This window comes from Mixophyes fleayi, chromosome 8 (genome assembly GCF_038048845.1).
Source record: "Mixophyes fleayi isolate aMixFle1 chromosome 8, aMixFle1.hap1, whole genome shotgun sequence".
NCBI lineage: Eukaryota > Metazoa > Chordata > Amphibia > Anura > Limnodynastidae > Mixophyes > Mixophyes fleayi.
The window spans coordinates 96,896,572-96,913,929 of record NC_134409.1 but is presented as its reverse complement, the minus strand read 5'-3'; the positions used below and the strand labels follow the sequence as shown (position 1 = coordinate 96,913,929).

Below are 17,358 nucleotides of genomic sequence, written 5' to 3'. Positions count from 1 at the left end.
CTTCTTTTTAAAATGGTTGTTTTTAAATACTGACACTTTTGTTCACTGCCTATCTTAATGGTGTAAATGAGAAAATAAGTTGGAAAAGGAAAATTACTACACTAAAAGTACAAACCATAGATTTCATTTTACAATATTCATAACACAAGTATTTCACAAACTTTTAATTTATTATTAAGAATAATATTTATTTGTCTTACCTAAAAAATCTCTAATAACTGTTCTACAGATCACTATCCTATTGAAACATTGTTAGTGAGATCAGCCATCCTTCGTGCCTCATGCCTCCTGTCTCAGCCGTCCCTCATGCCTCCTGTCTCAGCCGTCCCTCATGCCTCCTGTCTCAGCTATCCCTCATTCCTCCTGTCTCAGCCGCCCCTCATGCCTCCTGTCTCAGCCGCCGCTCATGCCTCCTGTCTCAGCCGTCCCTCATGCCTCCTGTCTCAGCCGTCCCTCATGCCTCCTGTCTCAGCCGTCCCTCATGCCTCCTGTCTCAGCCGCCCCTCATGTCTCCTGTCTCAGCCGTCCCTCATGCCTCCTGTCTCAGCCGCCCCTCATGCCTCCTGTCTCAGCCGTCCCTCATGCCTCCTGTCTCAGCCGTCCCTCATGCCTCCTGTCTCAGCCGTAGATGAAACAGACCATCACTTTCAGATCTTTTTCTTGTTATGACTATTGAGCTTTTGTTGACTTTGATATAACACTTAAGGGCAGATTCAATTAGCCGTGAGGTGCCGCCAGATATCTAATACGGTATACAATTTTTCCTTGCATCTCTACGGGAGACAGAGATTTCTGTAAAAACTCTGACGCGATTTGTCTCTACGGACTGTTCCGGTCACAGATCGCATCCCCTGGAGCCAAATTGAATCTGCCCCTTTAATATAACATTTTCAAATGTTCACACTTTTGCAGATGTGTTTATTTCGTCAAAGTCAATTTTCTGGTAGTGTTTTCCATATGTTACAATAATGTTATAGTTTGTTATAGTCTCATGCTCAGTTTAGTGAATTGATTTAAAATGCTTCTTAAGAAGAATATATGATGATTCTTAGAGCAAAATATCTAAGTATTTTGTGTGATTTTTGTATTGTCTTACCCACCGTCTCAAAACAAATCGAATTCTAGAGCAGTATAGCTGTCAATAAAGTCAGGAATTCTATGGTACATGTTGAGTAGAACCAAGACTCTGAGTACCAGCTAGACATAGATGAGAGAGATTGTGTTTTGAGGCCTACTGGCTCAACCAGGTAACAAATAGGTGGGAATAATGTCTAAGGAAGACATTTTAAAAAATACAGATTTCCATGACAAAGTTGTCTAAACGAATGTTTTCCCTTGGAGATCTAATATTAATCAGATTTATTGTATCTTTAGCATAGAATACACTAGAGTAAAAATAAGTTTGTGTTGAAATGAAATGAGAACTAACATTAACACTAGAAGACTTGGTGAACAGTCATCATTAATTTAGGTGTTGGTGTAGGCTGAAGACCCTGTGAAACTAATCCCATCTCATTCAGCCCCATAAGGATCCTGTCTTACCAGAGACACTTCCTAAAGTTTTGATGATGTCACAGAAAGTTTCACACTAGCATGTTCCTGCCAGTACATGGGATGTTCACACTCTCATTAGATTTTTGGCATCTTGGCCTTGATGTCATAAGCAATCCCTCCCCAACTACTGAGCCCTCTCATACCTCTGGAGCAGACTTCTCTAATATGCTACTAGACCTACTAGCCCCTATTCTGGACTCAACCCTTCTCCACTCTCTTTCCTCAGCCCTGTCACCATCCCTCATCCAATTTAACTATTCGCCATATAACGTTCACCGTTCATATAAGTTCAAACTGCAGACATCAAACTATTCCTTATTATATTATCATTTGCTGTCATATATACTCAATATTGTACTTTATTCATGTTGCCACATTTGTAAGGATATATGTCTAACATAAACGTGTATACTGTTGCTGATTATATTTTTATTTGCAATTGTGTCTCTCTGGATACTTGTTTAACGTGTAGTTGTTTGTTGTCTGATTGAATCATCATGCCTTGCACTGATAAAAAAAGACACTATAAAGCCCTGTAAAATTAAACACACAAAGCTAATAAAAAAAATATGAATTTCTCGAAGTAATTAAAATATAACTCACAGCTCTCGGTTGCATATGTTGAATACTGTTTTTATTTTTGCCGAATCAGTTTCTTGCTGAATGTATGAATTAACAAAATGTCTATATATACTTATTGATGTCCCTTGAAATTTTATTTTAAAAGAGTATAGATGTAAATATATTTACTTTATTCTGGTTTATTCATCTATACCTGTTCCAAGCATGTATTGCTGTTTCAGTAAAAATATGTTCTAATATTACACCTACTTAATAGCTGCTTGCAAAATAAATATTTGCTATTGTACTTTTTTTTATTATCTTTTGTAGTTAAAATGTCTTTATTGTCCAGTGTAAAACAGAAGCAGTAAGAGCTGAATCATTTATTCCTGTGATTTCTTTTCTATAGCCAACTGATGCCTTCAAGAAACGATGGTTCACTCTCGATCACCGGAGACTGATGTACTTTAAAGACCCCATGGTGAGTCCTTCTTTGACTTATAGATATTTTAGTTTTAACAATGCATTTGGTTTTGGATAGCCAAAGTAATATGAAAGCAGTGCAAGTGCAAGCTTTTGTGACCCTGTGGTCCCATTGTTAGCCAATTTAACTTTAGTTTGTCTAACAAGGAATTCTGAAGGCTTGCAGTATGATTTTCTCCTTGTTCCTCTGTTACCCATTAAAATTCAAATTTTGATACCATTTTTGCCACTTTGCCACACAAAGGTCTCTTATTACCACATATTTTTTCTATTGGCTAAGACAATCCAACAGTTAGTTTTTTACTTGCCAGGTGTTTACTAAATAAAGAATTAATTCTACAAAACAAAAATTGTCTCCATCACATTTGCCCTATTAGACATGAGGAATACTTAAATACATAGATGAGGACAATGGTTTTTCCTAATACGCAACAGAGTAGTGATCGGATTTATCAGCACAAGTGCCATTTAACTTCACTGTGTTCCAGAAGTCGGAAGAGGGCAGGCAAAGAACCCAGAAATGCAATACCTTGCATTTAAATGTTTTTTTTTTAATTACAGTGGTGGTATATGGGGAAAATTCCAATTTGTGGGTAACTACCTCATATTAAAGCTATTTCTCACACCACCTACCTTTTCTTAGACCCTTTTAATTCCAGCCATCATCTGCTAGGAAAACTTCAGAGGTAGGTTTGTAAATAATATTTTTACAGATAGATGTTAGAGAAGAGGTTCATATCAGTTACCACTGCCTCTAAAACTAAGAAGTAGTAAAGTAGTGAAGTTTTATGGTGGGCTGGCATTAGGCATATGTTATTGTTTTCATTGTTCATGTTGGATGAATAGTATTATTCTAATAGTGTAATGTAAATTTAAGTTTTAATAACTGTTCACATTGAATTAATTGTCACACATTACAAAATATATTTGTAAAATAAGTAATTATAAGCCCACAAGAAGAGTTGTGCTTAGAAAAGCATACTTGCCCACTCTTAAAACCTCCCCTCCAGGTGGGGAGGTGATAAGTGCATGACGGGGCATGGTGACGCCATCGCGTCAACCATGGCCCCGCCCCCTGCTACAAAATGCCGAAATTCACAGCATTGCATAGCGGGTTTGATGACGTGATTCACGTCATTGAGCCCTGCCTCCACCATTACCCGGGAGGATGCTTACTCTTCCAGGAGGGCTCCCTGATACACAGGAACCTCCCGGAAATTCTGGGCAAGAAGGCAAGTATGTATAAAAGTAGTACATTAATGAATGTGAAAACCTTTTTAAGCTGTTTGGAATCAGGAATAGTTTTGTCAAACAATGAGTGAACATTGATTTAGCAGTTCACAGATAACATTTGAATTAATTGGCGTACACTAGGCCTAAGCTTGACACATTTTGCGCCCTAAACATACGTGTAAACATTCTGCAGCAAAATATTGCAGACTTAGATGTGTTAGGTTAGTCGCTCATATCCCAAGATACGTCCAACTGAAAACACAGAAGTGAGGTGTACAAATGTATAACTTATGTCCCTCGATAGCGTAGAGATGTGAGTTATAAATGCAAAGATAGCATTACCTCATTTGTACTCAATATAATGTAGTGAAGCGTCATACACAAGAGAGAATAGTGTCTTTATTGTTATTAATAAATGTGAAAATTGCATTTTACATACAAAATGTAATTAAATAGAAACAATTGTCACCTACTACTTTAGGAATCCAGTCAGACAATTATTTCCTGCAATAGTTCAAATTGAAATGAGAAATAGTAAATAGGAATAGACAGGCGCAACTTGACATAATATTGCTGTGATGCTAATGAATGAAGTAAGCAGCCAACCAGAATCAGCTGGATAGTGCTGCTGGTGTCCTCATCATCACCACATCACTTTACACCAGGCTTCTAAGAAGCGTATCTGGGTATGCGTCCACGTCACATGTCCACAGTAGCACACTACATTTTCCACGTGCACTCCTTTACTCTACTCAACCTCTGCATTTTGCTATTCATGCATGGTATGGAAATGTGTATATTTACGCTCCACTTAAGGACTCGCATCCAACTGTAAATGAGACCCAAAATGTGTTTGTCAGGCAGAGAACCAGAATAAACATGTGCACAAATCCTTGTTATGGCATACAGCGTCTGTGTCTATATCATGTATGACCATAGTAGGGATGCAGGAACTGAAATAACAATGTCCCTGTTTCTCTTAGGATGCTTTTGCAAAAGGCGAGGTGTTTTTGGGGAGCAGTGAGCATGGATACCAAGTAAAGGCGGAGATCATCACAAGCAGCTTATGGAATTACGCTGTAACTTTTAGTACCCCTGAGCGTACTTATATATTTACATGTGAAACTGAAAGTGAACAGGACAGCTGGCTTAATGTTTTCAAGCAGGTGATCAGCCTGCCCATGACTGTGCGAGAATATTCAGGTAAAACTACTTCTCCCCTAAGTCTCTTTTCATCTCTTCTCGGTAAATGTGGTGTATCCGTTTTAAAAGTATTTGCACAGTATTTTCTCATGGACCAAACCATGTCACAATGCAACGGGTGAAAATTTGTTTATTATTTTGCACATAAGATAAATACTGGATGTTTTATCATGATAGCTTTAATTTTACCCTGAAATTTAAAGTTGATCTAGGACATGCCCTACCCCAACTATAAATATGCCATCATATTTTAAATTGAGCTCCCCCTCCAATGCAACATGGTTTTGCCAAGGTGCAGAGTTACTTAAACAAGCTATAAGGTAAAGAAACAGAAGTTGAAAGTACGGATTGTACAGGGGGAGAGGACGGAGGAAGGAGCAGGATTCAGTTTATTGGTGAGTTGTCTAAATAGACAGTAGTGCAGGGAAACACGTCCCATAGAAAAGCCCAGCAAGACAGTATTTGTTGCGATGTAGAGGACTGTATTGATAAAGGCATCTGAATTAGGAAAAAAATGTGCTCGGAGGCAGTCAGTGGAACAGTGATCACTGAAGCTTCAGGTCTCGGTAAGTAAAAATGTGTGAAACTTCACAGCAGGTTTATTACTTTTGGTCCTAAAGTGTTGATGCTTTTGAAAAAAAGACCATACCCGACCCATGTTCTTGTACCTCTCTGTTCCTTGTACCCTAAATTTTTGTTTTGGTTTTAATATCCCTCACTTTCCTTTTATTTAGTACACTGTTCCTCTTTCTCCTTTATAGGTGAACTGCTAAATTTATGGTTCTGCACTTTCAGCATTACTTTCTATTTCTTCTTTAAGTGAATGTTTACTTTTATTTTTATAAGCCAAGCCTTCTGTTCTTCATATTGTTTTTATAAAACAGTCTGTTTATAAATAACAAAAGACATGTAAAAAATATTATTATACCGGTTCTCTGGGCTCATTGAGATTTATTAGAATTCTTCTTTAGTTGATTTTTATCTATAATGTCTTAGTTTACGCAATTCAGTGTTTTCTTTTGAAGTTTACTTTTTATTAAGGGATTGGCACTTTCCTTTATGAATAGCTGCATTTAGGACATTGTTTTCATATGGTATTTATATATTTTATATTGCATAATTAGTATATATCTTGTTTAGCGCCTGAGATAAAGCCTTTCTCTTTCTAAAACAAAAAATATTAGTATAGAATGAATGTGCTTTGCACCTAAACAAAATGGAATTAACACAATAATAGTAATTCGTATTAAAAACATAAGCACTTGCTGTAGGGCAAAGTAACTTGAAATGTGTCTACTGGTGGTGACCTGATATGCTGAAATAACTGCAATATAAGTACAAATTGTATTGGCTATTAGTGATATAACTAAATTAGCTTGATGTGGTTCAAAGCTCCACTAAGCTTGGACTTTTTTGGACTTGGATAGTTCGACATTTACTATAATGTCCGTCTATTCTTTTCCCATACATAGTTTTTATACAGTCTAAAAATATATATTTTTTTTAATTCAGTGTTATATTTGCATAAATGTTAAATGACATTCCCTTAAGTCAATACTAGGGCTATTAAAGGTTATTATTTTTTTAGTAGTACTGCATCAGCATTGTTACTGTAAATATAATTTTGCTAGATATTATTATTTATATAGCACCAGCATATTCCGTAGCACATATTTTTATATAGGTCTTGATAATTCTCACATAATGATTTAGATCAAAAGTATGATTTGTAAAAATTACAATTCATGCATTTTTAATTTATTCACCATAATAAAGAAACATTATTTTTTTTTAACTTCATGCATATGAAAAAAATACAACATTTCCATGGGTGGTGATAGCTGGAGAGTATGTAATCATTTATGATATTATTTTTTAAACTTAATATTGACCTCATGGAGTAAAATAGTCTATGAACAACTTTTCTTATAATCATATAACAAAGGGCATGATTCATTAAAGAAAGTTAAGCAAAAAATTGAGTGAGTTTTCTTATTCAAGTTTTCTGGACAAAACCATGTTGCAATGCAAGGGGTGCAAATTAGTTTATTATTTTGCACATTAGGAAATTACTGTCTGTTTTTTTATGTAGTACACAAATAGCTTATTTGCACACTGAAATTTAAAGTTGATCTAGGACATGCCCTAACCCAAATATAAATCTGCCATCACATTTTAAATTTAACTCCCCCTCCAATGCAACATAGTTTTGCCTAACTTACTTTTGCTTAACTTTCCTTAATGAATCAGACCCAATATGCCCAAAATTACTCTCTCCCTCAGTTTTGGAATGTAATGGACTGCCACTAATTGTCATTTTCTTTCCTTATAGTTGAAGCTCAATTTAAACAACGCTCCTAACACCTTCCTTTTGCTGAAATTATCGGGAAGTACACTTCACCTTTTGAAATTGCTCAGTGCCATCAACCAAGACATTTAGATATTGGACTGCTTCAATATCCTATTATTTTAATTTGTCATATTCCAGTGTGTTGCAGTATAAGCCCCCATTTTCTTGAATGACAATGCATTGCTCAATTCTGTACCAGAATGAGGGCAAGTACTTTGATTTTCTACTAAACAAATTGAAAGAGATGGCATTTCTATTTGGGTTAAAAATAGTGTTATGTTAATGATTTATAAATGATATAATTTTTTTATCAATATAAAAATATACATAAATACATTTGGATTGTTCAGGTGGGACTTGCATATAGTTAAGTTGTTAATGGGAGGAGAGTAGGAAGTTAGTTAGTAGACCATATTTGGTAATGCTGTCTCTGTATACCTTGCTGGGAATGAGGTTTTAGGACTAACCTGTCTGAGGAAGAGATGATGAATGACAAAGTAGGGAATATGATGAACAACTCCCAAGGACACTGGTGCTGTAACAAACCTGGTCAAAGACTTTTCTATTTCATGTTGCATTGTTCTTATTATTAGCTTTTTATTAGCATAAATTAGCAACAGTCCAAACCATCATTTCCTTGAAAGACTATTCACGTGTCTTCAGTGTGTCAAATGAGTGCTACACTTGGGATAATAATTCAACTTTATGAATAAAGCCCAAAGCCTCAAGGAGAGAAGCTGAGACAACGATTTGTGGATTGAATGACTAGTTTTAATTTCTCATGAAGAACACACTACAGTGGTCTCACTTGTCATGATTCAAAGTAGAGACTGCAGTGAAGAAAGAATGGATGGTCATGATAAAGCTAACATGTCTATAGAGTCTCCAGATTTCATTGAGGAAGAGGTTTTAATTACCGCCACCTTGAGTGCAGTGCTTGCTGTCATGTTTCTCCTGGGGGTGTCCGGAAACATCTATGTATTGGTAATAACTGTGCTGTCACATAGACCAGTTGGCTCCATGTGTGTTCATGTGGTGAACCTTGCATTGGCAGATCTTCTGTACCTTTCAACCATTCCTTTTGTAGTGAGCACATACCTAGCCCAGGACTGGTACTTTGGAGATGTAGGTTGCAGAATTCTATTGAGCATGGACTTGTTTACCATGCATGCCAGCATCTACACCCTAACTGCAATGAGCGTGGAACGATACAAGGTAATAGTACGACCCTTAAGGTCCCGCATGTCCCACTGCCATCGAAAGTTAACAAGTCTGGCAATCTGGCTCACATCGTTTCTCCTGGCCTTACCCATGATGTGCATGATACAATTACAGGATAGCCAGTATGGAACTGGCAAGAAAATATGTTTTCCTACCTGGACTCCAGAGTCATTCAGGCAGTACTTGACTGTCCTTTTCTGTACCAGCATTCTGGGTCCTGGACTGATTCTGTTATATCTCTATAGCCGTCTTGCTAGGGCATACAGGATGTCTGGCCAGACAGTACGACGATCAAGCCGGAAAATAAATCAGTGTGTTGGGTTGCGTATATTTACAATCATCATTGTATATTGGGCTTGTTTTGTACCGTTTTGGGCATGGCAGCTAGCTAAATTTTATCAACATGAACTTTTAGGGATGGCTCCTTCTACTCAGGTTTACCTGAATTTTGGGGTTACCTGCTTAACCTATGCTAACAGTTGTGTGAATCCACTTCTGTACACTTTACTGACCCGTAATTATCGAGAATATTTAGCTAGACAAATGCGTGAGGCCAGACTGGAAGTGCATGACAAGACTCTGGAGAACTAATCTGTATTGTAATAATGCCACAAGTCTGAAATTGGACTTACAGTATAGTATTAAATTCAGAACATTAAAAGTAAAACAAAATAGAGTTTTATGCATTCTAACCTTCAAAGTAATACATAATATAACATTCTAGTGCAAAAGAAAACTGGTAAATCACTATATGTGATATATGTGTGGAAAGAACAGGGATAAGAATTAAAATCTGATCCAGATAAGTATCTTACAGTACTACTAGACTGGCCTGAAACTTGATCTAGCTTGGCGAGTCTAGTTTACATTTTATATGTGGCTTACCCTCTTCACATAAGTTACGCCATATGGTGATGAGTATGATATGAAAACTGTAGGGCACACGTTAACCACTTCCCCTATTTATTTTTTAACTACGTCTCAAGATGTTCAGAAAAGGGCTGATTGAGTGATGTAGTGCAGCAGCACGTACAGTGCACCAGGGCACTTCTGTAATAAGGGGACGGGGCAGCTCCACTTCTCCCATTGATGCTTGTACATTAAAAGATTGAGTTGGTGAAGACAGGGTTTAAAAGGAATTTCACAGATATTTCCCAAATTCTTGTATGTAAAGGGGCAGCTTGTTATTGTCCAGCACTGACGAAGTCTGGGAATCAGTATTTCACAGTGTGGTGTAATCTGCAAGATGTATGTGTGAGGGGTGTGTGTTGATGTGCATATACAATACATTAACTCCTTAGTCTGTAGCACAAAGAAGGCCATAGCAAAGCATATCAACTATAGTTTACAAATCAATCAAATATTTACATTATATTCAAATTGCCACCTATCCTTGATGAATTTCACACAAACACAAAATAAAATACAATGTTGAGAGTACTGTCAAACATTCTGATTTCAGTCAACCTCATTGGATGACACACTTGTTAAACCCTTCTATGGGACATGTCATTTTCTCCTATAATGTTTAACTCCACAAATGTTTATATATATATATATATATATATATATATATATATATATATATATATATATATATATATACACATACATATATATATTTTTGACACTGGCACCTTCAAGATGACGATCACACTCAATTCTGATAGTCTTCTGCTTTAGTGTTCAGGATGGCAGACATGCTATGCACTAACACACAGTTTCTCCCTGACAACCCGTTGCGTTGAGTTAATATAGACTACTTGTGCATTAGATTGGCCAGCTTTTCCAAGCATCACCTTATCCACAGGAAACACAATCCTTATACATCCTTAGAGACTCACTTAGCTACAGTGGAACCAAGTCAGGTGAGGGGGGGGAACAAGAACTTTCTTGACTGAGCCGAGGGAGAGATAAAGGGATTTATTGTATTTGCATAATAATTATGCATTTCTTTTTTTCAATTTGCTGAGTAGTGCCTCCTTATAGCTTGTAGATGACAATTACAAAGCTATTAGAATTGCTGTATTCTAATTAAATGTATTGAGATGTAGTATATAGTTTGTAAGTTATAATGCATATGAAAGTGTCTCTTCTTTTTTAAAAACAAAAATGTTTTCACAACAAAAATGTTTTTCACAACAAGTTAATGCTAGAATTAAAGGAGAACATAGCTGATTATCATTTACAGTAGTTATGCAGATCATGCGTTTAACAAGACACATAATAAAGGGTTAATAAAATGATTTTCCTATGTAAATTAAGCCATAATACTCATTGGCATTGTTCACTTGCATTTTCCTAGCATTTTAATGTTGATAAAACATCTGTAACAGGTCTGGTAATAGAAACCATTGTTTTTAGTATCATCATAGCTGCTGTCACTTTTACTAGTTTTCTGTTTGTGTTGTGGTTTTCGGGATCTATCTCACTGTATTTTTACAGTGGGTAAACACAGGTAAGGTAAGGTGTAGGTAAGCCTACAGTGAGGTCAAAAAGCAAGTATAAGGAACCAAAAGGCTAAAGAACCAGAAAGCTGGTAAGACCCCAGGACCCTGACAACTTCTTATTGCTTACTATAAAAAAACTGGTTGAATTCTAAGTCCCTTTAGAATCCCATTCTTACATGAAACCTGTGATCCAGCGACTCCATGGAGACTAGGATCACCATTATCCGAAAAGAGAGGAAAGACATTCATAGCTGCGCAAGCTACTGACCAATTTCCTTGCTTAGTAACAACATTAAATTATAGCTAAAATCCTTGCAGATTTAGCTCAGTAATCCCCTCCCTGGTTCATTAAGGTCAGGGGGGCGTTGCATATCCGAAATACTACGAAAACGATAATCTAATCCTACAAGGCTTTGACAAAATCTCCGACCTTAATTCATTCTGGATACTCCAGAAGCTTTCTAACAACTGTCAAAGCTCTATACTCACACCCCTCTGTGAGGATTATGGTCAATGGTTCTCCCTCTGCTCCCATCTCTATCAGAAACAGCACATGACAAGGCTGTCCCTTCTCCCTTCTAATATTTGCCCTTATTATTGAACCTCTCATATCTGCCAACAGGTCCTCCCTAGATATACAAGGTGTAGCCATGGGCAGCTGGAATGCAAATGATCACTTTTCTAGATGATGTTTTGCTAACACTCCAGCAGCTGAGGATTTTTCACTAATTATCTGGCTGGGCAGGATAATTGCCATGAAAATGAATATCCTTCCCAAGCTCCTTTATCTCTTTGAAATCCTCCCTATTAGGGTACCACTTTCTGATCTCTCAGCCTTTCAACAGCAAGTCTCCCAGAGTCAAACTGGTGCCCCTCAAGAAACCCACAATTCAGGGGAAAGAGTATATACTGATTTAAACGCCTATGATCGAGCTGCCCACTTTAGTCAAATTGTGGCCTCTTTTGCCCGTCTGGCCTCTCTTTCCTTGGCTGACATAAAGTCCAAGCCTTAAACTGCCTACACTCTCCTGTAACTGGGGCCTACTAAAATGTACAGAACTGCCGTAATCATATTCTTCCCTACCCTGACCTTCACAGCGAAGACCTTGGAGACTTGCAAATATCACCTATCAATATCTACCACTCCACTGTCCATTATACCTCTATGGAATAACCCCAACTTCCCTCTGGGCCTAACCAGTTTCTATTCTCAGGCATGTATAAACTCAGGAGTTCAGTTCATTGGAGATCTCAGACCAAGGGACTCGTCTTTTCTTAGTAGACCTTGGCTCCAAACACTGTAACCCCCACCTCAAATTGTTTTGAAAATTTGCAACTCATGCACTTTATAAAATCTAATGACAGCCTGCCCGACTCAACATCCCTAATTTGAAAATCATGCGGAGAGGCATGATTTACTCATTATATAATATTCTCTTTGACAGCATGTTCCTGAGAACAGGCACAAGAAGTAGTAAGAGAGAGACCTTAGGCCCCTTCTGGAGGATTATTGGAAGGGGGTCCAAGGTTAAACTATAAGGGCACAGGTGGCCTCTAGCTCAATCTCTATTATGATTAAAGATAATTCTTACAAAGTCTATTTCACTCCTGACAAACTTGCAAAAGTATACACAGGAACATTCTTACATATGTGGTTGTCCTGTCAAAAGATAACTCCCTTCTGTGATAAGGTCAGGACTCACCTATCCTCGCTTGTCCCCTGCCCAGTTTGGAATGGTCCTTTCTTTGCTACCCTCTCCAAGGTACTTGGCAAAGTTGGCTGCTCATATTTTGGCTGATGCCTAATTGCTAAATCATGGAAACGGAATGATTCTCCCAACGTTTCTTAACTAAAATCCTACATTTGGTTTATTGCTCATATGGAAAAGTTTACCATCTGCAAGATAAAGATAAATTCCACCAGATCTGGGTCCCCTGGCTATATATGAAGCCTACTCCTCTTCATCCTCCAGAAAGACACTTAAAAATATTCCCCATCCTTCTCAGCACCCAAACATACATTGGGTCATACCACCTTTCTACCACTACGTATAACGATCACCCTTCTCCCTCAATCCCATTTCCCCCTTTTCTTTACATGCATTAGTTTGTTTATCTGTGTAACTGTTACATTTAACCTGGTCTGCAATGTGATTACAACTTGTATTCTTTCAATTTTCTTTCGTTCATGTTTATAATCTGTGATGGCTAAATAAAAAGTTTTTAAAAAAAGGTTGTATAAATGTAAAAAAAAAGCTAGTGTGTATGAAGCCTAAAATGCTGTTGGTGAGTATTGAAAACAGGCCTCAAAAGCACCAGTAGTCAAACAGTTGTGGCAGCCAGGTCTCTCATGCAAATCACAAATAAACACTTACATTTCTTTCATATTGCTACTTTCCTTGTAATAGCGATCCAAACCACGGCCCCTCTCTATCGATACATAATAATGTTCCACGCACTGTACCTTTCAAAGTGCTAGAAGGTCTGCTGTCTCCATGTAATTATGGTGCTTTCTGCTTAAGCCCAAATTCATCATTCTAACAGAAATTTGGTATGGCCCAGACACTGCTGACGCATCTTTAGTCATTTCTGGGTATTATACACATAAGAAATATAGATCAAAGAGCAGGTTAATCATATTTTATGTTCAGGATTTTGTTAGGTTTTGAACTTCTAATTAGCCCCTCTAGTCCACAGTGACAGAGTCAGTGGAGTGGTTGTTGGATTGCTTGAGTCCAGGAGTTCTGGTCTACACTGAGCTATGTTGATCAGGTGTCTGTGCTAAGTTCAACATCAATATGGTGATTCTGGGGGAGCTTAGAACCACCAGGTTGTACTAAGAAGGGTGAGCTCCATTCACAAGGCCATTACAAGTCTTCTGACATCCCTCCCTCACAGCAGCCTAATTAGGAATTACACCTTTGGAGGTGCTGTTAAAAAGGCTGAAGCTCAGGGCATTCCCTCTCTCTGTCTGGGGAGGAGATCGGATGTCTCCTGGGAGCAGTTGCAAGTTATGCTGTGAGTTCCACTGGTGTGGTTTAAGTGGGGGACCCTAGGCTCCTCCCTCTAGAGAGTGTATTCCACTATGTTTATTTAGCAGCCAAACGGCTAGGATTTTGTTTATGATTTGTTGTTTTGCAAGCTGGTGAATAAAACTAGCTGAGGCTATTAACCTGAAACGTTGGACTAATGTGATTTCTCTGGCTGAAGTGCAACCATCCACACCAGAGAACGGCGACCCCGATTACTATTTTATTACACCACATACATTTGAAAACATATGTAGAAACCTTTGGCTCTCTTTCTCTAAATCCATCATTATTACTGTCGGCTACAGCCCCAAAAAACATCCCTGCAATTTATATCGGATGTCATAATTTCTGGGCAGCACCAACCCCCCCCCCCGGCCGTCGCCTAGGTGACGGCCGGGACAGGAAAACGGAAGTGACGTCCCGGCTGTTACCATGACAGCCGGGACGCAGGAGAAGTGAGCCGCAATCACTGCGGGTCATGACATAAAGGCACCAAACTTACTGACAATTTTAAAAAAAAATTATCCTATCCAACTAACTTTAAGTTTTTCATTATCACATCCTTTTGGATAAATCGAATAATAAGAAAATATGACTATCACAATCATTGAATAAAGTACAATCTTCTCTTAACCGGATGAGCTGACTTTTGGGAACACTGCAACTATGAGGATTTGTGTCGTCTAGTGGCATAAAGGTATGTGTTACCATTCCTTGAAGCTGATCATACAAGTCAGTACATAATAGTATTAATACCAGACAGTAAGCTATTAGAGGGTCTACTGCCACCTGGTGATTGATTTTGCTTTTAACATCTGATTTCTGCAAGTGAAATTTGTATTACCTTAGATTGTTAGATTACTGAGGAATTGCTCAACAGATCTTCTATTTTATGTAAAAAACTTGGATTGTACTTCGTATATCTGGGTATATCTAATTACCACAGCTCTAATTTAACTCGAAAATTTAGGGATCAGCATCTGTTTATACCTTATATTAGATTGTCAGTTCACTGGAGAATCATTTAGCGGATCTGTTTGTCTTGTATGTGAAAATTTAATTGTGCTGTTCTTTGCTCATCTAGGAATACCTAACCCACTACATCTCTGACTGAACTGGGCGATTCAAGGAATTATATTTGTATGTTCATGGTAAAACATTACTATGTCTATGTCATTTCTCCCAGGTGAGAAGATAATGTAAAACTTTTTGTTTTCTATTAGCATTCATACACTGGGCACACTACTCTAAACAGAGTCTCCATTCCTTCATCATCTTGTCCATCTAATGGACAGATTTGTACACAAACAAAAAAAACAAAAAAAGAGACAAGCAAACCTAAAACTCCCTCATCCACAATGGGCAAACCAAAATCACAAAACAATAAAGCCAATCCCCTCCTTCACACCCTCCACTGATGTCCTCCTATCGTCTTATCACATTGCTTACCTTGGACTTTAAAATGCTTACCCGCATTATGGCCAAGCGCCTCCAAACTATTTTGCCCTCTCTGTTGACCCAACACCATTAGGGGTTCATCCACGGATGCCATTCGGTACAGGGCATTCGCACTGCTATAGCATCTATAATTGTCTCTTCCCAAACCCCACACACATCCAATGTACTCTTTAGCCTAGATGCCCATAAGGTGTTTGATACCGTATCTTGGTCCTTTTTGTCGACTGTACCTGACCTCCATATCAAAGCCTTTCTACATCTGCATAACCAAGAGATACTCTCCCAAATTCTTGAAATCCCCCTTCTCATCTTGGTTAGGAAAATATGGCACATTTTAAGGCATAAATTGCAACTTAATCCATATAAATCAATATATCTTCCCCTCCTGAACAACCCTGAATTTCAAAATGGCATGGCGGGCCAACACCTTCACTACATGGGAAAGGGAAGGACTGAAGACAGTGGGACAACTTTTAGACAAAACTAGCAAAAAAACATATCGTTATAGTATAGCACAGGAATTATATCCCTCTCTAGATCCATGTGTCCTCTCTTTCAACCAAGCCCAACAATACGGTCATAAGGTAACATCCCTTTTCACAGAAGTTGATTGGGACAACCCCCTTGACACTCTACTGCTGGCAACCTCTCCCAAACGAGGAGCAATATTCCCTAATTATTCCTTTCTAAGGACCCCCTTGGATCATACTAAAGTCACCTCAGACATAAATAGATGGTTGCTGTTAAAAGCATTGGCCACTTCAATCAAACTCTTCCCGGCCTCTACATATGCTGAAATGTTTGTTAATATTTTTCACAGAGGCTACCTATCACCACATTGCAGACATACCATCGGTCTCTCTACAAATTCCAAATGCCACAAATGCGGTGCTTCCCAAGCAGATTTATACCATTGTTTATGGGCTGGCTCTGTAATTAAGGCACATGTGGTCAGCATAGGTGCTAATTCCGCGGAATTGGGCTTCTTTTTTTTCAATTAGCGGGGTTTTTTGGTGGTCGCAGGTTTTTGGGCAGTCTCTCCAGGCGGATCATGTGATCTGTCACCTCTTACTTCAGTTGCTGCGAGAGACAGAGTGACAGTTATGCCTGGCCGGGAGGATTCTGTGCAGATGGTACAGACTCCCCTTCTCTCCGGTAAGAGAAGGTACTGGATTCCTGCAGAATGAGTGTTTCAGGTAAGCCATTTTCTGACCTTAAAGAGACTATAATATAATGTATTTATCTCTGACCATTATATAATTTACTGAAAAACAGTTAGGGAACAGCTAGATGTGAGAATCATCTCATGTACACTTACATTATTACCCTGCCCCCAACCCAGCCCAGCCAACCCTATCTGTAACTTCATGACCGTTATATGTTATTTTACTTTAAATAAAGCATTGAAGTAACGTGTGATAAAATTTAATCCCTTGAAACAAAAGAAACAATACATTAAAGATTCCACTGGCTCAGTGCAACTGATTGTAACAGAGACTTGTAGAAGATGATGATCCAAACTCGAGTGTCCCAGGTAAAACAATGAAATGCAATGTATGACTAGAAAAATGACAATCGGAGGACACTGGCGGTACTTGTATCACCACTGTATTTCCATTGCTCCCACCATCTCCGGATGGCTATATCTGAAGCACCGTGCAAGAAAGAATGTTTTATTAGCAGACTAAAGAATGTTTTCCCTTTTTTAAAAATTAGCATTTATTTTTTTAGTGTATATTTTTTATATTTTCTTTTAAACTAGGCTTTCAATTTCTGCTCAGAATATGTGGCAAGCAAAAACCTCTGTGAATTG

The 17,358-nt window shown here is 38.1% G+C and overlaps 2 protein-coding genes across 2 annotated transcripts in view; both read left to right on the top strand.

Moving 5' to 3' along the window:
* Nucleotides 1–7,667, top strand: part of LOC142099465 (arf-GAP with dual PH domain-containing protein 1-like) — a 38,668-nt gene extending 31,001 nt beyond the window's left edge. The window contains exons 9-11 of the mRNA XM_075182927.1: nt 2,525–2,596; nt 4,815–5,034; nt 7,367–7,667. Coding sequence (XP_075039028.1) covers nt 2,525–2,596; nt 4,815–5,034; nt 7,367–7,395 — 321 coding nt within the window. The 3' untranslated portion in view covers nt 7,396–7,667. The remainder of the gene's footprint in view (nt 1–2,524; nt 2,597–4,814; nt 5,035–7,366) is intronic.
* Nucleotides 7,668–8,138: 471 nt separating this feature from the next.
* LOC142099466 (urotensin-2 receptor-like) lies at nt 8,139–15,475 on the top strand. The gene has a single exon (XM_075182928.1). It carries the CDS (start codon nt 8,198–8,200, stop codon nt 9,194–9,196), a length of 999 nt encoding a protein of 332 aa, XP_075039029.1. The 5' UTR covers nt 8,139–8,197; the 3' UTR covers nt 9,197–15,475.
* The last annotated feature ends 1,883 nt before the right edge of the window (nt 15,476–17,358 follow it).

Bases quoted from the DNA above. Each gene is read 5' to 3' on its own strand.
- LOC142099466 (XM_075182928.1), top strand. From the start codon at position 8,198: ATGATTCAAAGTAGAGACTGCAGTGAAGAAAGAATGGATGGTCATGAT.